The 20,012-nt window shown below is 39.8% G+C and overlaps 3 protein-coding genes and 1 long non-coding RNA gene across 4 annotated transcripts in view; 3 read left to right on the forward strand and 1 right to left on the reverse strand.

Annotated features, from left to right (window-relative positions):
* The window catches only part of LOC115689797 (LEAF RUST 10 DISEASE-RESISTANCE LOCUS RECEPTOR-LIKE PROTEIN KINASE-like 1.2), a 96,310-nt gene that overhangs the window by 2,268 nt on the left and 74,030 nt on the right, over positions 1-20,012 (forward strand). The gene's annotated exons all lie outside the window — the stretch shown is intronic.
* Positions 421-2,297, reverse strand: LOC130137583 (uncharacterized). Its single transcript, XR_008815983.1, has 2 exons — positions 2,178-2,297; positions 421-1,411 (listed from the first exon to the last, which is right to left on the reverse strand). It is a non-coding gene; the product is annotated as an uncharacterized LOC130137583 (long non-coding RNA).
* On the forward strand, positions 5,934-7,317 carry LOC115665352 (rust resistance kinase Lr10-like). Its single transcript, XM_056309202.1, has one exon. The coding sequence runs from the start codon at positions 5,953-5,955 to the stop codon at positions 6,988-6,990; it is 1,038 nt and encodes a 345-aa protein (XP_056165177.1). The 5' UTR covers positions 5,934-5,952; the 3' UTR covers positions 6,991-7,317.
* LOC115665350 (LEAF RUST 10 DISEASE-RESISTANCE LOCUS RECEPTOR-LIKE PROTEIN KINASE-like 1.2) lies at positions 9,021-13,213 on the forward strand. Its single transcript, XM_056309199.1, has 4 exons — positions 9,021-9,795; positions 11,566-11,610; positions 11,929-12,174; positions 12,249-13,213. The coding sequence occupies exons 1-4, from the start codon at positions 9,021-9,023 to the stop codon at positions 13,211-13,213; spliced, it is 2,031 nt and encodes a 676-aa protein (XP_056165174.1).

The raw sequence follows: 20,012 nt of genomic DNA on the forward strand, positions 1-20,012 counted from the left end.
CCACCATGTTGAAGATAAACCTGTTGAACCTATTGAGTGAGTTGGTAATTTCATTCTCTCTCGCTCTTGATTTAATTGCAAAGATCCAATTAGCTTCCGCATTCTATTTTACAACATTTATGTTGCAGGAGCTTGGAGCTTACGAAAGAAAGGTGCTCTTGGTAAGTAGTACATCAAATTTGTTACGCATGCTTATGAATTCAAATCTAGACATTTGGCCAGTATAATCGGAACTGGGACTATAGAACCCCATCAGAATGATTATCTCTATTTAAACTTTGTATGTCCTTTGGTTACGCAGGTGCATCAATCAGTGCATTTGGTGTCGCTATTATAGTCCTAGCCTATATTTGTCAGCAGAAAATATCCAAGCAGAAATCCACGATCGCAGGGAGCAGAAAGATGAAAAAGAGTCATAAATTTGAGGTCATTTTCGAAAATCGTGGAATTTTAGCAACGAGAAGATATTCATATGCTGACATTAAGAGAATGACCAACTCATTCAAAGAAAAACTAGGCCAAGGAGGCTATGGTTGTGTGTACAAAGGGAAGCTCCCGAATGGTCATCTCGTGGCAGTGAAAATCCTAAGCAAGCTGAAAGGAGATGGTGAAGACTTCATCAATGAGGTAAAGAGCATGAGCAGAACTTCCCATGTCAACATCGTTACTCTGCTAGGTTTCTGCTTTCACAAAACCAAAAGGGCTCTTGTCTATGAGTACATGCCCAATGGATCTCTGGAGAAACTCATATACGAAGAGAACTACAGCAAGTTAGGTTGCCGCCACCTCGGATGGGACACCTTGTACCGAATCTCCCTAGGCATAGCTCAAGGGCTCGAATACTTGCACCAAGGCTGCAACTCGAGAATATTACACTTTGACATAAAGCCGCACAACATCCTTCTCGATGAAAACTATTGCCCCAAGATTTCCGACTTTGGCCTTGCGAAGATATGCCATCGAGAGGAGAGCACGATCTCACTACTCGGCGCGCGAGGGACTGCGGGGTTTATTGCTCCAGAAGTATTTTGCAGGAACATCGGAGGAATATCCCAAAAATCAGATGTGTATAGCTTTGGGATGACAGCGCTCGAAATGGTTGGTGGGAGGAAAAATATAGTAACCGAAGCAGAGAGAACCAGTGAAATATACTTCCCGCATTGGATTCACAAGCGTCTTGAACTTCAAGAAGAGTTCGGACTGCAGAATGTCACAAGCGAAGGAGACAGAGAGAAAGCTAGGAAGATGATAATAGTGAGCTTGTGGTGCATACAGACTAATCCTTCAATTAGGCCAACAATGAGTGAGGTGGTGGATATGCTTAGAGGCAGTGTTGACTGCTTGCTAGCTCCTCCCAAGCCCTATCTGTCTTCTCCATCAAGATCATCACCAACCACTTCAATGTCCATGGCTGTGTGAAATTTAAGTTTGTACTGTAAGCACATCTAGGCTTTCAATACAATGAGCAACTTGTGTACAAAGATTGTTAGATAAGAATACTTCCGCAATTTTTCTTCTATTATTTGTTGAACGTATGACACCAATGCTAAAGCCGACAGAAGTTATATAAAGCCACGTTATTAATTGTAGAAAGCATCTTAACATTTTATGCAGCTGAATGTACATGACCGCAAGACCACCTAGAATTCAATATGTTTTTAATTTCCTTGGTTTCCAATTTCTATACAGAAATTATATAAAGCCACACAGTCATTAACATACGCACGCCACAGCCTCCACAGATGCAGAGAACAAAAACAGGGACGCGATCGGATGACCATCAATGAACGCAGCAGGAAGACGTATAAACACCGAGCAAACACAATAAAAAAGAAATTGGTCAGATTTGGAATCGGTGGAAATAAGATGCGGTAGCAAATCATGCTTAGCCATCAACAAAAAGTTGCATTCATGTGTGACATATCATTGTACACTCAAAACAGGTCACGATCAAGGACTAATTTATACGGACTCAGTTCGGGCATTTGGTCGAACATATGGTGGGCAACTTAGTTTCTTAGTTTAAATACGAGTTTACGGTGACGATTCATTTCATCGCATCACAATAAGCGCTAACAGAGACTTAAATCATCAACTCAACCTCGATCATTTCAGATTTTAGGTTGACAATGTATGAAGTCTCTGTCTCTGTTTTCATTCTAAAATATTGAACTCACCTCTATCAAGCTTGATTTCTAGCTCCGAACAGTGATGAGAAAATCCAAGCAAGGACGTTCCAGAAACGTCACCAATGAGGGTCGAAAGTTATATTGAATAATCAAACGCAAGATAACTTCGACGAATTTCCGGTCGTGGAACAGGGAGAAGCAGAGGAGGAAAAGGCGCAACTCCGGAATGCCGAGAAACGAGGGCGACGAAGGCTAATAACGTCAGGAGAGCAGTGAAGGGATTCTAATCGGTAGCAGGCAGCGACAAGCTGCGATGAGGATGATCAGAATTGGAATCTGAAAGCAATCTCTGGAAGAGGTTGAAACCCCTCGAAGTTCTCAGTCACTGCAAAGGAACGGAGCACTTGTGATGCTCGCAGAAATCGGTGACGGTGGCCATGAAGAAAACCGTCCCAGATCTCTTTTCTTTTTTACTTAATTGGGCCAACAAATGGATGGGTGAATGGCCCTCAACTGAGAATAATGGGCAGAATACCTTGCCTAGGTTTCATAGGCTTGGAATTAATTAGCCCGAGTGCTGAATATAATTAATGAATTGCACAAATCGAATCCCCAAATATTTTTATGGGCTGAGGTTTATTCAAAAGGTTCGAGAGCCCCTGCTGAAATAGAAAACCTCCTTTCTTTTTATCACTTTTTATCTCTTTTTCATTTTGTTATGAATTTCTTTATTTTTTTATTGATTTATTTTTGTTATTATCTTGCTATTTTTTATTCTTTTTTACTTATGTAAGAATGGATACTTGAAATTAATTTTCCAACAGAGATGCCTAATTGTAAAAGACCCACTAATTTTGTTTTTTTTTTCTTAGACTTAGTTTTCTAATCTTGCTTATTTGGTTTGATCTTAATATGCAAAACAGAGGACAAAAGTATCTGGTTTTTTTTTCCCTCTCATTATCCTCTTGTAAAGGATCCACTTGAGGCGATATATGAAAATGGGAGTGAACTCTTGGAATAACTTGTCAATCGGTCTTCACATGTGAAAGAGGTAAAGTGATGGATGACATGACTCCCTTTGCGTGTCTCTACCTGGCCCTTCTTGAAAGTTTACTACTGTTCTAGTCTTCCAGTCCACTTTCCAAGTCAAATGCCGTGTTTGAGCAGTTGAGATCAGAAGACTAGTAGAAGGAATTGCCAATAACAAGGGCCTTCTTTTCACTTTCACGTGAGGAATCAAACAGCTTCTTCTTCTTCTTTCTCTTCTTCTTCTTCTTCTTCATGGTGTTCCATATTATTCTGGAGCATTAATATCCAAAAAAAAAAAAAAATTCGTACATTCCAGACTAAAACCAGATCGAAATTTCTGAGATGGGTCTACACTGCGCTTACACGCGAAGCTTAGTTTCCACGGCGTTCTGCATCTTCTTCATTGCCATCTTAGAAGATCCTGTCGAGTCATCATCGGATGAAGTGTCATATGAAGTGTGCAAACCCAGCAGTTGTGGAGGCAACCGTGTGAACGTAAGTTATCCCTTTTATATTCCTGGAGAAAGAAGAGATTTATGCGGTTACCCTGGATTTGAGATCACTTGTGAAGGAACAAAAACTATGTATGGTCCCTACTCAGTCAAAAGCATCTCCTACAATGAGAGTTCCATTGAACTAGTAAGCCAGAGGGATACTTCTTGCTTTCTTCCTCTTCCCTTCTCCTCTTCACCTCCCGAAAACGTCTTCCTAACGAAAACTGCTTCTCTTCATAAACTATTCTTCTTCTATAACTGCATCAACACTTCTTTTCCCTTCCCAACATCACTTGTGAATTGTACTTCTAACGTCACATACAACAGCTCTGTTGCTTTATTTCCTAATAGCACTCTCCGAGTACATACTTTGGGATTCTGCCCGTCAGTTGTAATGGTACCAGTACAACTGGAGGGAGGGTTCTTGAATCAAACAATCGAAGATGTCGATTACAGGGCATTGTTGGAGAAAGGGTTCCGGTTAAAATGGGATTTATTAACTAAGAAGAGTTGTATTGGTTGTCAAGAAAGTGGAGGCCGATGTGGACGATTACGAGACACAGACTTTCTGTGCTACTGCCCACACGGAACCAGTCATCCCAAGGACTGCAGTAGTGGCGGTGGTAAGGTTTTTTAAGTTATGAATTAACGGTTCATGCAAATAATTCATCATAAATTATTTTCTTCCCTGAACGTGGTTACTATGACAATGCGAATCTTATAATTGTTAGGAGGAAGATGGACGCTGAGCTCTATGAATTGTATAGTCTCCGTTTTTCCTCTAAAAATTCTCCAACTATTATTGCTTTTATTGTTAAATTATGTCTAATATATGAACGATTTCGGAAGTGCGATGGAGTCGTCCAAGTTGCTCATTGGTCAGAATTTTTTTGACAAACTTTAGGAGTAAAGAAAACCCAAACTATTTCTTCTTGAAGCGTGATCTTCAAAGGAGTTCCTTTTGGCCTTTCATGACTCTTATTTTGGACACGCATTAGAGCTTTTATTTGGCCACATATGTGAGCTCCCTTTTCAGCTGATATTGAGGTTTGTCAGAGAAAACAACGAAAAACATGCGGGATTGCTTTCTTTTCTCCTTCTATTAGCAAAACAATAATGACTCCATATGCCAAGTCAAACTCTTTGAAAATAAGCTCAAGCTAAGCTCTCTTACTAATCGCATAATAGAGAGGAGCTCAATATAGAAGAGAGGGGAGCTCCGAAAAGAGAATACACCCTCTGAGGAGCGCACAAAGAGGAGCATAACACAAGTTAAGAGAGACGCTCAAAACACCGTGGTTTTGTGCAGAGTTTTACGTCCAATAGAGGTGTTTTAGTCGCGAGGTAATCAGGCTAAACCATGTGAGATTGAGTGTAATCTAGGGCTAGAAAACACATGAGAATGTAAATGATTGTAATTCTATAATTCTCTCATTGATTAGTCGGTTAATTCTAGCTGGCTCTCCCCATGAAGTAGGTATTGACACTCCAACTGAACCGCGTTAATCTCTTTTATTCTTTATTGTTCATTGTTTTATTTCTCTTTCAATTTCATTCTCTCTCGCTCTGGATTAAATCGTAAAGATCCGGTTAGCTTTCGCACTCAATTTTACCACAATTGGTGTCAGAGCTTGAGACTTTGCAATTATATTTGGAGCGAAAGTAGAAATTAAGATATTTAACGGGAGGAACAACTTTGAGTTGTAAAGCGTTAAGATGCGTGGGCTATTAACAACTCAAAGTTTAGCCAAGGCGTTGGATGGCAAGGCTAAGTTCATTGAGAGGGCAAAGGGTATAAACCTATTGAACCTATTGAATGATTTGTTAATAGAGGTAGCCGACGAGAAGGATACCGCACATTTGTGGGCAAAAATTCAGGCCCTCTATGTAACAAAGGATTTAAGTAATTACTAATACATGTTGAAGATAAACCTGTTGAACCTATTGAATGAGTTGGTAATTTTGTTCTCTCTCGCTCTTGATTTAATTGCGAAGGTCCGGTCAGCTTCTGCATTCTATTTTACAACGTTTATGTTGCAGGGAAATTGAAAGCTAGGAGTTTATGGAAGAAAGGTGCTATTGGTAAGTAGTACATCAAATTTGTTACGCATGCTTATGAATTCAAATTTAGACATTTGGCCAGTATAATTGGAACTAGGACTACAAAACCCCATCAAAATAGTCATCACTATTTAAACTTTGTATCCTTTGGTTACGCAGGTGCATCAATCAGTGCATTTGGTGTCGCTACAATAGTCCTAGCCTATCGTCTTCGACAAAAAATATCCAAGCAGAACTCCATGATCACAGGGAGCGGAAAGATGAAAAAGAGTCATAAATGTGAGGTCCTTTTCGAAAATCGGGGAATTTTAGCAACGAGAAGATATTCTTATGCTGACATAAAGAGAATGACCAACTCATTCAAAGAAAAACTAGGCCAAGGAGGCTATGGTTGTGTGTACAAAGGGAAGCTCCCAAATGGTCATCTCGTGGCAGTGAAAATCCTAAGCAAGCTCAAAGGAGAAGGTGAAGACTTCATCAATGAGGTAAACAGCATGAGCAGAACTTCCCATGTCAACATTGTTACTCTGCTAGGTTTCTGCTTTCACAAAACCAAAAGGGCTCTTGTCTATGAGTACATGCCCAATGGATCTCTGGAGAAACTCATATACGAAGAGAACTACAGCAAGCTAGGTTGCCACCACCTCGGATGGGACACCTTGTACCAAATCTCCCTAGGCATTGCTCAAGGGCTCGAATACTTGCACCAAGGCTGCAACTCGAGAATATTACATTTCGACATAAAGCCGCACAACATCCTTCTCGATGAAAACTATTGCCCCAAGATTTCCGACTTTGGCCTTGCGAAGATATGCCATCGAGAGGAGAGCATGATCTCACTACTCGGCGCGCGAGGGACTGCGGGGTTTATCGCGCCAGAAGTATTTTGCAGGAACTTCGGAGGAATATCCCAAAAATCAGATGTGTACAGCTTTGGGATGACAGTGCTCGAAATGGTTGGTGGCAGGAAAAATGTAGTGACGGGAGCAGAGAGAAGCAGTGAAATATACTTCCCGCATTGGATTCACAAGCGTCTTGAACTTCAAGAGGAGTTTGGACTGCAGAATCTCACAAGTGAAGGGGACAGAGAGAAAGCTAGGAAGATGATAATAGTGAGCTTGTGGTGCATACAGACTAATCCTTCAATTAGGCCAACAATGAGCGAGGTGGTGGATATGCTAAGAGGCAGGGTTGACTGCTTGCTAGTTCCTCCCAAGCCCTATCTGTCTTCTCCATCAAGATCATCGCCAACCATTTCAATGTCCATGGTTGTGTGAAATTTAAGTTCGTACTGTAAGCACATCTAGGCTTTCAATACAACGAGCAACTTGTGTACAAAGATTGTTAGATAAGACTACTTCAGAAATTTTTCTTCTATTATTTGTTGAACGTACGACACCAATGCTAAAGCCGACAGAAGTTATATATAGCCACGTTATTAATTGTAGAAAGCATCTTAACATGAATTTGCATTTTATGCAGCTGAATGTACATGACCGCAAGACCACCTAGAATTCAATATGTTTTTAATTTCCTTGGTTTCCAATTTCTATACAGAAATTATATAAAGCCACACAGTCATTAACATACGCCCGCCACAGCCTCCACAGACGCAGAGAACAAAAACAGAGACGTGATCGGATGACCATCATTGAACGCAGCAGGAAAATGTATAAACACCGAGCAAACACAATCAAAAAGAAATTGGTCAGATTTGGAATCGGTGGAAGTAGCCATCAACAAAAAGTTGCAATCGCGTGTGACATATCATTATATCATTATGCACTCAAAACAGGTCAGGATCAAGGACTAATCAATACGGACTCGGTTTGGGCATTTTGATGAACCTATGGTGGCCAGTTTAGTTGATTAGTTATATATGAGTTTACGGTGACGATTCATTTCATGCCATCACAATAAGCGCTAACATAGACCTAAATCATCAACTCAGCCTCGATCATTTCAGATTTTTGATTGACAATGTATGAAGTCTCAATCTCTGTTTTCATTCTAAAAATATGACCGGGAGTAACAGATATTGAACTCAACTCTATCAAGCTTGATTTCTAGCTCCAAACAGTGATGAGAAAATCCAAGCAAGGACGTTCCAGAAACGTCACCAATAAGGGTCGAAAGTTATATTGAATAATCAAACGCGAGATAACTTCGGCGAATTTCCGGTCATGGAACAGGGAGAAGCAGAGCAGGAAAAGGCGCAAATCCGGAATGCCGAGAAACGAGGGCGACGAAGGCTAATAACGTGAGGAGAGCAGTGAAGGGATTCTCAGCGGTAGCAGGCAGCGACGAGTGGCGACGAGAATGATCAGAATTGGAATCTGAAAGCAATAGTTCTCAGTCACTGCAAAGGGACGGAGCACTTATGATGCTCGCAGAAATCGGTGATGGTGGCCATGAAGAAAACCTTGTCAGACCTCTTTTCTTTTTTACTTAATTGGACCAACAAATTGATGGTTGAATGGGCCTCGGCTGAGAATAATGGGCAGAAAACCTTACATAGGTTTCATAGGCTTGGAATTAATAAGAGTGCTGAATATAATTAATGAATTGCACAAATCAAATCACCAAATGTTTTTATGGGCTAAGGTTTATTCAAAAGGTTCGGAAGCCCGTGCTGAAAAAGAAAACCTCCTTTTTATCCCTTTTTATCTCCTTTTCATTTTGTTATGTATTTATTTATTTTTTTAATTGATTTATTTTTGTTATTATCTTGCTATTTTTTATTCTTTTTACCTATATAAGAATGGATACTTGAAATTAATTTTCCAACAGAGATGTCTAATTGTAAAAGACCCACTAATTTTGTTTTTTTTTCTTAGACTTAGTTTGCTAATCTTGCTTATTTGGTTTGATCTAAATATGCAAAACAGGGGACAAATGTATCTGGTTTTTTTTTCCTCTCATTATCCTCTTGTAAAGGATGCGCTTCAGGGGATATATGAAAATGGGATTGAACTCTTGGAATAACCTGTCAATCGGTCTTCACATGTGAAAGAGGTAAAGTGATGGATGACATAGCTCCCTTGCGTGTCTACCTGGCCCTTCTTGAAAGTCTACTACTGTTCTAGTCTTCCTGTCCACTTTCCAAGTCAACAGCCGTGCTTGAGCAGTTGAGATCACAAGACAAGTAGAAGGAATTGCCAATAACAAGGGCCTTCTTTTCACTTTCACATGAGGAATCAAACAGCTTCTTCTTCTTTCTGTTCTTCTTCATGCTGTACCGAGCATTAATATCCAAAAAAAAAAAAAATTGTACGTTCCATACTAAAGCCAGATCGAAATTTCTGGGATGGATCTACACTGCGCTTACACGCGAGGCTTAATTTGCATGGCGTTCTGCATGTTCTTCATTGCCATCTTAGAAGATCCTGTCGAGTCATCATCGGATGAAGTGTCATATGAAGTGTGCAAACCCGGCCATTGTGGAGGCAACCGTGTGAACGTAAGTTATCCCTTTTATATTCCTGGAGAAAGAAGAGATTTATGCGGTTACCCTGGATTTGAGATCACTTGTGAAGGAACAAAAACTATGTATGGTCCCTACTCAGTTAAAAGCATCTCCTACAATGAGAGTTCCATTGAACTAGTATGCCAAAGGGATACTTCTTGCTTTCTTCCTCTTCCCTTCTCCTCTTCACCTCCCGAAAACATCTTCCTAACGAAGACTGCTTCTCTTCATAAACTATTCTTCTTCTATAACTGCATCAACACTTCTTTTCCCTTCCCAACATCACTTGTGAATTGTACTTCTAACGTCACATACAACAGCTCTGTTGCTTTATTTCCTAATAGCACTCACCGAGTACATATTTTGGGATTCTGCCCGTCAGTTGTAATGGTACCGGTACAACTGGAGGGAGGGTTCTTGAATCAAACAATCGAAGATGTCGACTACAAGGCATTGTTGGAGAAAGGGTTCCGGTTAAAATGGGATTTATTAACTAACAAGAGTTGTATTAGTTGTCAAGAAAGTGGAGGCCGATGTGGACGATTACGCGACACAGAGTTTCTGTGCTACTGCCCACACGGATTTAGTCATCCCAAGGACTGCAATAGTCGTGGCGGTAAGGTTTTTAAAGTTATGAATTAACGTTTCATGTAAATAGTTCATCATAAATTATTCTCTTTTCTAAACACTTATCAGCATGTGGTAATTATGATGGTACGAATCTTATAACTATCAAGAGGAAGATGCACGCCAAGCTTCATCAATTGTACCATCTCTCTTTTCCGGCCTATTCACCTGGCCTACTCCACTCTCTCGGCTCTAAAAGCCAAATGAGAGCTAGAATTCACTGTGTAATCCTTGAAATGTTATGGTGTCTCAAGATATTCCCTTAATTTTGTAGCTCTGCTTCTTAACACACTATTCTCTGATTATAAATGCTCTGACTTTTACAAAGAAATACAACCGGATTAACACAGCTTCTACACACAAAAACAACAAGACGATGGGCACTCAGAGCATAGACTTTTTTCTGTTTCCCCGAACTCTACTACTTCCCTTGGTTGAATTTATAGTCATGAGATCTTAAATAACCATTTGAAATTCAAATGCCATGAGTAGCCATCAGTTTATTATCTATAGTTGCAGAACGTCACTCTGTAGGTCTGCAAAGACATTACTCAAAATAGTCAGTTTTGCTTCTACAATAGTTTCATGCCCAACTATGGTAAACTGTTATGATCTTCTCTAGTCCGCTTTTTATTCCAATGCCTAAGGCGAGCCTTAGAACACCAATTCAAATTTAAATCAAATTGATAAAGAGTCAGTATCTTCCCTCTAGGATTGCAAAGGCTTGTAGTAGAACCATTGCTCCATATGTAGCGAGAGCACTACATACCCAAACTTGTTCTCCTTGCAATAGCTACCTTCAAGCATATTGACATCACTATGTTCTGTAGACTGTTCAACTTCTACTTGTTCCATCCAAACTCTTCATTGATCACACACCCTTTAATTTGTTCACCATTTGCAAAGTCCAATAAAGGTTATTGACGTTTTCTTGTCCTCCAGTTCGTTCACATTCTATTGGTTCATCCAGACACTTTTTACGATGATACGTCCTCTAATTTGTTCACCATCCACAAGTTCCTTTCAAACATCAACATATAACTTGTCTAATTACTTGTTCACAAAGGTCCATCCACTCATCAACATATCTCTAGTCCAATAACTTGGTTACCTTCTATGAAACAAAAGCCGTTCTACGCTCTTACACTTCTTATTGCTAACACCATCTTCATATGAATGTGTATGTAAAGACAATATCTTCTGCACACTTAATTTCACATGTTAGTATACTTACTTGTCATACTCAAAATATTATAGGAATGTTTCCCAGCATTATGACATGAGAGAGTGGATACGATTTTTTAACAATAGAAATCCCACGCCATAGCCCTATGTGCATTTCTCACGTTCAACCTGTCAGTTTTCACTTCCCATTTCGGATCTCCATCAGTGGGATAATAGTCAATCGGTATACATGTTTTCTTTCTATGCTAAGTTACCATTTGGCATTGTGCAACTTCATGAATACTTTTGCAGAACTGTACTTCAGAAAAGACATCTTATGATGAAGAAACTGACTTCTCATTTCTGTGAGATGAATATAGGACCCTTGTTTGCCAATAAAATGCACAAGTAGTTGACACACCTCATTAGCAATGGCTATATAAGTTACCGCACTTGATATTTGGAACTTGCTGCCATTCTCGTTGGGTAGGTTGTGCATATATCTTATATGAAATAGGATTCGGATGAAAGTACTGTGGCTATTTTGCCATCGTTTCCCTCAATTGACCTATCTGCTTTTTCAACTTCAATGCAGGAAAAGGACATTGGTGGAAGATAGGACTGGGTAATTTCCTTTCTTGTAGTTATCATATTGACTCTGCTGACCTGAACAAACTAAAGTATAACTGGGACAATCTGCTCCAGGTTGACATGATAAAACAAAAGAAACAGGATTACCTTATCACAGAAGTATCCTTTCTGGTTTTTACTGCAAACCAATCTCACAATGCTGATCAATTCAAAGTCGGTTGTACCATAATCTTCTTACTTCGTCTTAAGAGCTCAACTGTCTGTCCATGCTTCCAGCCAACATAATCCATATGTCCTAAGAAACGGCACAAAAATTAAAAGCATTTTCATGTATAGGACTCTAGTTAATTATCTCCTGGTGCATCAGGTATTGGAATTGGAAGCTTGGCCATCATCCTGTTGTCCTATATGATCCACTTGAAGAGGAAGAATGCTTCTTTGAAGTTCCATTTGAGAAACAGCACCTCACATCCTCACTCCAATTCAGACATGGAAGAGAGCAATGTCTACTTTGAAGTCCCCATTTTCACAAGTACCGAACTTGAAGAAGCCACAAATAACTTCTCTGCTTCCAATGAACTTGGAGACGGAGGTTTTGGAACTGTTTACTACGGTGAGAAAATGTTCCTTCACTATTCCTCCAAGGGATCGTCAACTGAAAGACATTTTCTACAATGTTCTTAACAGGAAAACTTCGAGATGGGCGGGAAGTAGCAGTGAAGCGCCTATACGAGCAGAACAACCGGAGGGTAAAGCAGTTCAAGAATGAGGTAGAGATCCTAACCCGTTTGCAACACAAAAACCTTGTGTCTCTGTACGGTTGCACATCTCGCCACAGCCGTGAGCTTCTACTTGTCTATGAGTACATCTCGAATGGCACTGTTGCTGATCATATCCACGGCCAGCGAGCAAACTCTTCTACTACATTGCCTTGGCAGATCCGTATGGACATAGCCATAGAGACTGCTACTGCATTGGCTTACCTCCACGCTTCTGACATTGTCCACTGTGATGTGAAAACAAATAACATCCTTCTCGACAAGAATTTTGGGGTTAAAGTTGCGGATTTTGGGCTTTCGAGGCTATTCCCCGATGATGTCTCTCATATCTCAACAGCTCCTCAAGGGACTCCAGGTTATGTGGACCCCGACTACCATCAGTGCTACCAGCTCACGGAGAAGAGTGATGTCTATAGCTTCGGAGTTGTTCTGGTGGAGCTTGTATCGTCCAAGCCAGCTGTGGACAAAAGCAGAGAGAGGCACGAGATTAATTTGGCCAACTTCGCCATTAACAAGATTCAGAAATGCGCGTTTGGCGAATTGATCGACCCAAATCTAGGATTTGAGTCAGATAGCGAAATCAATAGGATGACAACTTCGGTGGCCGAGTTAGCTTTCCTGTGCTTGCAACTGGACAAGGAAATGAGGCCACCAATGGATGAGGTTTTGGAGGAACTGAAGGCAATCGCGTGCAATGAGAATGCTGCGGACATATTTGTTGATGCGGATAAGGGTGAAGGTGTCCTTGCTCCATCTGCTCCGGATTATGACGATTCCCAGCTACTGAAGAATATGCGGTCGACCCATTCTCCAGTTTCTGTGACTCAAAAATGGGGTAGCAGCGGCAGTTCTGCTCCTGGTGTTGCTGGTTAGACTATCCATGTAGCCGTTTGTCACATACTTTACACAAAATGCCAGTGAGCAGTCATATATGTCGAGACGATACTGCTTTAAGTGCTGGGTCAAAATCTGAAGGTATGGACATGGTAATAAAGTACTTTTGTCAATTTAGCTTGCACATGATATTGAACCATAAATAGGTTATTTTTATCTGTTGTTTGGTACTCCAATTAAAAGTATCCAACATGACACATGGATATATTGGTTAGCCGAAAAAAAGAATGGCGTATAAACATGAGCAGATTCAACAAATAGATAACAATTATAGGGAAGTCTTCAGAGAACATCTTTCTCTATGGTAGGTTTTGACTTATACTGAACTTCTGTGATACAATCATTCAAGCTTATAACCATGGTGACTTGACATATGATAAGATGCATAGTAGGTAGAACTAAATGTTCTTTCCATGACACCCCTTAATTGAAACAGACTAAAGAAAATTTTTGGAGGGAAACTTGTAGAGTGGCAGTAAGGGTGACTTATCTGTCAATTCATTTCAATTGGTTGGAATCCGTTACTTGAAGGGAACTATATTGTTCTCTCCAGTTAATTGATAATCTCAATTTTAACTTGCCCATATGATTTTGGTGTTTTCCCGAGAATTGAATACCTAGAAAGGAGAATACTCATCGCTAATAGTTTCGATGAAATCATTAGTTCAAAATCCCACTGGCCGCAACCTTCCCTTGCAAATATTCTCGATGAGACATCTTCAAAAAATTTCCGTATTCTCTTCTTGCGATTGTCATCCTGTGAGCCATTCAGATAGACCAAGCATAAAGTCATGTGCAGCCCAGGGAGGACGCAGATACAATTGGTTCTCTATTGATAGGGCAGGCTTGGATAGGAGGACAGGTCTAGAAACAAATATTCGAGTACAAGTCCTACCCAAAATGCAACAAAAATTTTGGCTATCTCTTAACTGCCCATGGGTTCTTGGCAAAAATCGAAGCCCCAAACATCCATGCAAGGGGCACAAATATATGACAGTGGCCTAACTGGACATAGATTCACTGGCTAGTGCTAGTATCACAGGCAAAAAGGGATTCTCTATGCATTTGGCAAGACTCTAATCTGGTTATTACTCCCCTGCTTCTATAGTACTGTACTCTTCTTCTCTTTAGGCACATTCTCTTAAGCATGTGATCAGCTAGTGGCATTGTTTGACAGTATCAGCAGACGTTACGTAACTGCATTTCACACCAAACAAGCTCTGAGTGAGGGTATCGATTTGAAAACTTCAATTGACATACTCACTGGCTCAAACACTTCCTTCTTACCACTGATATTGCCATAACTGTTCAGAGAGTAGTTCTTACATATTCTCAAGGGACTTACCAAATGGATATAAGAGCCGCTTATAGGCCAATCAGCCTCTGATCTGACTGAGCAATTCCTATTGCAATTCATGAACTTGTCTTATAATCATTTGCTTTCTTTCCCTGGCCTTTATAATTATTTGTTTCATTTCACGACTTGTGTTTCTTTGTAGAATCTCCCCCTTTTATGGATACAATTATAGTTAGCCTCAAGTTTTTTTTACCCAAGTCTTTTTTAGGACAAAAGCCACCAAAAAATCTAACTTATGCCCACCGTGATACATTTACCCTAAATTTTTTTGTGGCACAAAAAATCCCAAACTTGTACCTTCATGACACATTTATCTTCCTTCAAAGTTTCGTCAATGGAAACATTTAAAAATATGCCTACATGTACGCCAAAAGTGTTGACATGACGCCCACGTAACTTAAGTAAAATAAAAGCGACGTTATTTTGGCTTAAAAATCATCTGAAGAAATCTTTACGGAAAGTAAATGTATCACATAGGTACAATTTTTTGATTTTTTATGTTAAAAGAAAAATTTTAGGATAAATACATCATAGTGGCACATTTTAAAGTTTTTGGTATCACAAAAAAGAGGTAAATGTATCACAATAGGAATAATTTGGAGGCTTTTATGGTTTTTTTCCCTCTTTTTATACCTTTTAATATGCGTTTTTCTAATTTTTCTCTTTTTCTAATTCTTTTTTCTTATTCTAATGCCTTCATCGTCTCAAAACACAATCAAAGATCCGTCTACCAAAATCATCAAAGCATGAACATATATTCGTCTCCGTTAATCTACCTATACTTGTTATCAAACCTCCACCTTCGTCCACCAAAATAGTCATCAACATACGCCGGCCACAGCCACCACAGACGCAGAGAACAAAAACAGGGACACGATCGGATATAAGGATGTGATGAACAAACCGGAACAATTGAGCTTAAAAATTAACCCTTGAACCGTCGATTTTTGAGCGGCTCCTCATCGATGACCATCGTTGAACGCCACAGGAAGACATATAAACACCGAGCAAACACAATCAAAAAGAAATTGCTCAAATTTGGTCTCGGTGGAAATAAAATGCGGTACAAAATCATGCTTAGCCATCAACAAAAAGTTGCATTCACGTGTGACATACCATTATACACTTGAAACAGGTCCGGATCAAGGACTAATCTATACGGACTCAGTTCAGGCATTTTGTCGAACATATGGTGGGCAACTTAGTTTCTTAGATTAAATATAAGTTTACCGTATCGATTCATTTCATCCCATCACAATAAGCGCCAACAGAGACCTAAATCATCAACTCAGCCTCGATCATTTCAGATTTTGGATCGACAATATATGAAGTCCCAGTTTCTGTTTTCATTCTAAAACTATCACCGAGAGTATCAAATAATGAACTCACCTTTATCAAGCTTGATTTCTAGCTCCGAACAGTGATGAGAAAATCCAAGCAAGGACGTTCAGGAAATTTCACCAATGAGGGTCGGAAGTTATATTGAAGGATTAAACGCGAGATAACTTCCGCGGATTTCCCGGTCGTGGAACAGGGAGAAGCAGAGCAGGGAAAGGTGCTAATACTGAATGCCAAGAAACGAGGGCGACGGAGGCTAAGGGCGCGTTTGGTAACGTTTCTACTTCTGGAAACAATTTCTTTCGTAAATAGCTTTTTCTATTTCTATTTCTTGGATAGAGTTTTGAAGCAAAATAACGCGTTTGAGAATCGCACAAAATTTCTATTTGGAATGAAAAAGAAGTAAATGCGTTTAAATCGACGAAATTTCTATTCTTGGAATAGAAAAAGAACATAAATGCGTTTGGCATACAACCAAAAAATTTCTATTCCTAATTTTTTTTTCATTGAAGTCTATATATTTTATTTAACTATAAGTACAAGTTATAAGTGAAAAAAACCAATAAGCATTGTTTATTGATTTGTCTAATCCTTTTTAACTCATATATATATATATATATATATATATATATATATCTTTAGCATGCTCTTCATGGATAAAATTAATTTTCTTAATCTTTTTATTATTTTGAATACCATATTTATCTATTTCAAAAGTTTCTTCACACCCGCTATTATAAATACTATTTATTCTCATATTAAATTACCAAAACATAAAAAGAATGCTTACATCTTAATCATGTGTTAGTTGTTTTTATTACCAATAAATAAACAAAACGATAACTCATTCTACGAATGTGAAGACTTACTTGGTATTACTTTCTTGATTCTAGTTGTTAGACTTGCAAAATTTAGTGCTGTGAGTTCCAAAAAGAACTGATGTGAACAGCAATCAAAATGTTTGGTCCTGGTTATACGCCATCCTAATTCTGCATATGATTACTTTAACATTGCTTGAACCTAGATATGGGATGTGGGCACTGCTCAAGGATTTTCACAACATATGGAGCACCAGAAGAGGGCTTGGTCTGTTGACTTCTCTCGAGCAGACCCTACGAAGTTTGCGAGCGGCAGTGATGATTGTTCTTTGAAGCTGTGGGCAGTCAATGAGGCATGCCATCTCTTGTATCTATTTTAACATTCTTTTTTCCATACAGTAGTATAATATCTTCTTGAAAAAGGGACATAATCTTCTCCCTAGTTACAATTTATGCATGCTTGAAAGCTTCCGTAGAAAAGAAGCTTGGACTGAGTCACATTAGGGGAATCAGACTGGCAAGGAAATTCAGTAAACTTTATGAACTCAGTTGATCATTCTTGGCCTTTGAAAGCCCCGTTAATATTTATTTAAGCTGTAACCATAAGTTCAAGCAGCGTAGACGCAGATTCTTGCTTTGACTTTTAGTTAATTTATCGTCGTGGAATTTTATGTGAGGATTTTCTAATTCAAAAAGGAAGAATGAGGTCATTAATGTGATTTTCTGCAGAAAAACTCGGTCGGCACCATTTGGAACCCAGCTAATGTCTGCTGTGTTCAGTTTTCTCCTCACTCGACTAATCTGTTGGTTTTCGGATGTGCTGATAATAAAAGAACATTCCGATGATCTTCGGCACACTCAGATTCCTTGGTGCAGTTTAGCTGCATAGGCTTTGGATTTGAAAAATACAACAATAATAATACCCGCTAATTAACAAAATGTTCCCAAATATTTATAAACAACATTACATAAGTCATAAACACAAAGTCATGGAATCTCAGGCATATTGTGATCCCTTGCCATTTTATTTGCAATATTTTTCTTAAGCATGTTCATCTCAACTGCCTCCTCATGCCACTCATCTGCATCCTCCACTTGTGTAGGTCCAAATGGGTACTCCGGATCTCCATATAGGGAAAAGTTTTTGTCCATCCTGTCTTGATCACGAATATAATTATGGATAGCACAACATGCAATTACAATACATGCTTGCTTTCGAATTGTAAATGGAAGTATGTGTCTTAAAATGAAAAAGCGATTTTTTAATGCCCCAAATGACCTCTCAATGACATTCCTTAATGAAGAATGCCTATGGTTGAACAATTCTCTTGCTGTTCTGGGCCGTCTCTCCCTACCCCTATAATCATTCAGATGATACCATTCACCTTTAAACGGAGTTAAAAATCCTTGAAGTGCTGCATAACCAGAATCTGGGGTAGCTTCTGCAAATTGAGTACTGCAAGAACACAAGAGATAAGATATCAACTATAAATCCTACGGAATACCGATGGCTTAAAGCCATGACTTCACATACTGCCATATTTTCAGCATTGTGATAAGATCCTGCTGTCACTTCGTATTCTTCATCCAGCAACATACATATTAACTATAAATCCTACGGAATACCGATGGCTTCAAAAAGATTTCTGTCGGCCGCTAGGCGTGTTGTTTTTTTCCAATAAGAACAAGAAGCTCCATTCCTAAACCTAAAAGAGCACCTGGACTGTTCATCTCTGGAGGTCAGGACCTCATTGAATGTTCAACCCACTAAGTACATGAGGGACAACTTTCCTTTAATATAGGGTCATGAGTGAATTCATGAACCCACAAAAACCATTTACAGGCAAATGAAAGTGAATGACAAGGTAACACAAGCTTCAAGTTCTAGATTACTCAATTCTAGAATATGATACACCAACAACAGTGAAGACGTGCAGAGTATTAGAAAATTTAGAACATGACAGAACTAGTGAGAGGACCACTATAGCAATGATCAAATAACATAATATCAAGCAATTATATCTAGAACTAGGAAGTTCAGTGGGGTTTAGCAACAGCTTGCCCAAGTTTCCTTGAGACTTGTTTTGCATCTGCCACCTAGGCATAACGCGATTTAAATCATAGGATACTGCAAGAAGCAAACCAAAGAGATAGCACCAGGTCATACAAACTCAACCCCTTGCGTTTCCAAAGAAATTCCCTCTGCTTTGTCCTCTATCACTTCATATTGAATTGGCAGTATATGCTTGTACACGAGCTCATAGAAAATCTTCCCTACGTTACACTACCTAAGTTTTTATCAGATGAACTATCATTCTCACAGAAGTTGCAGATAAAATTGACTATGTACCCAAACTAGAAAATGCTTTGGCTGGTTAGGTCGACCTAATATTTCCTGATTCTTTGAAGCATTGCTTCTCGTGGGCTTCGTTTCATGCCCTGAGGAAATGGGTTTTCGCTGAACACTCAAGCGAAACCAAACTCTGAAAATTTTATCTATTCTCACACAGAAGAAGCTGCAATGACATCCATCCATCCATCCATCCGAATCCGGACACACACTCCACATATCAACTAAAACATCAACATTGATCAATTACCGAATAGCCAGACAACCCACACAACCAGAAAAACAAGACTATTCCATCTAAAAGGGTTCGCCAAACCAACTTCATGACACAAAAAAACCCCCACGAGCAGCAGAATCCGACTCCAACCCAATCCACACCAACAAGAACCCTAGCTCAAAAGGCCAAGCACCATCTAAACAAGCACACGCGAGAGGCTCGGAAGGGAAAGAAGAGCATCCAATCAGTGAAGCGGAAGGTAGAACCACGACGAGTACCTTGCGGATCTGGGCGCGAGGGCCGCCGTCGCCGCCGTCGAGCGAGGGTCACCCTCACCGATCTGGGCGAGGGCCGCCGTCGAGGGCTGCTCGCGCCCAGATCTGGGTGCGAGGGCCGCCCTCGCTCGACGGCGTCCCTATAGAATCGCCACACTATCAAACAAAGACGAGAACAGAAAGACGTACTGGCGGCTTTCGACTGGCCGGGGCTTCGCCGCGAGTGACGGGGTGGTGGCCGGTGCTCTGAGACGGTCTGCAGACGACGGAGGACGAAGGAGGAGCTGAAGCCGCGGTTTGAAAGGGAAGAAGACGGTCTGCAGACGACGGTCCTCTGTTTCTCTTCCTTTTTACCTTTCTGTTTTTGTTTTTGTTTCTTTGATTCTATTTCTATTTCTATTTCTATTTCTAGAAACAAAGAAG

Source organism: Syzygium oleosum, unplaced genomic scaffold (assembly GCF_021117445.2).
Source record: "Syzygium oleosum isolate NSW1041296 unplaced genomic scaffold, Sole_v2.1 Sole_v2.03, whole genome shotgun sequence".
In the NCBI taxonomy this organism is placed as follows: Eukaryota; Viridiplantae; Streptophyta; class Magnoliopsida; order Myrtales; family Myrtaceae; genus Syzygium; species Syzygium oleosum.

Coding starts and splice junctions, on each gene's coding strand:
- LOC115665352 (XM_056309202.1), top strand. CDS start 5,953: ATGATCACAGGGAGCGGAAAGATGAAAAAGAGTCATAAATGTGAGGTC.
- LOC115665350 (XM_056309199.1), top strand. CDS start 9,021: ATGGATCTACACTGCGCTTACACGCGAGGCTTAATTTGCATGGCGTTC. Junction 9,796..11,565: donor GGACTGCAATAGTCGTGGCG/GTAAGGTTTTTA, acceptor ACTTCAATGCAG/GAAAAGGACATTGGTGGAAG. Junction 11,611..11,928: donor ACTGGGTAATTTCCTTTCTT/GTAGTTATCATA, acceptor CTGGTGCATCAG/GTATTGGAATTGGAAGCTTG.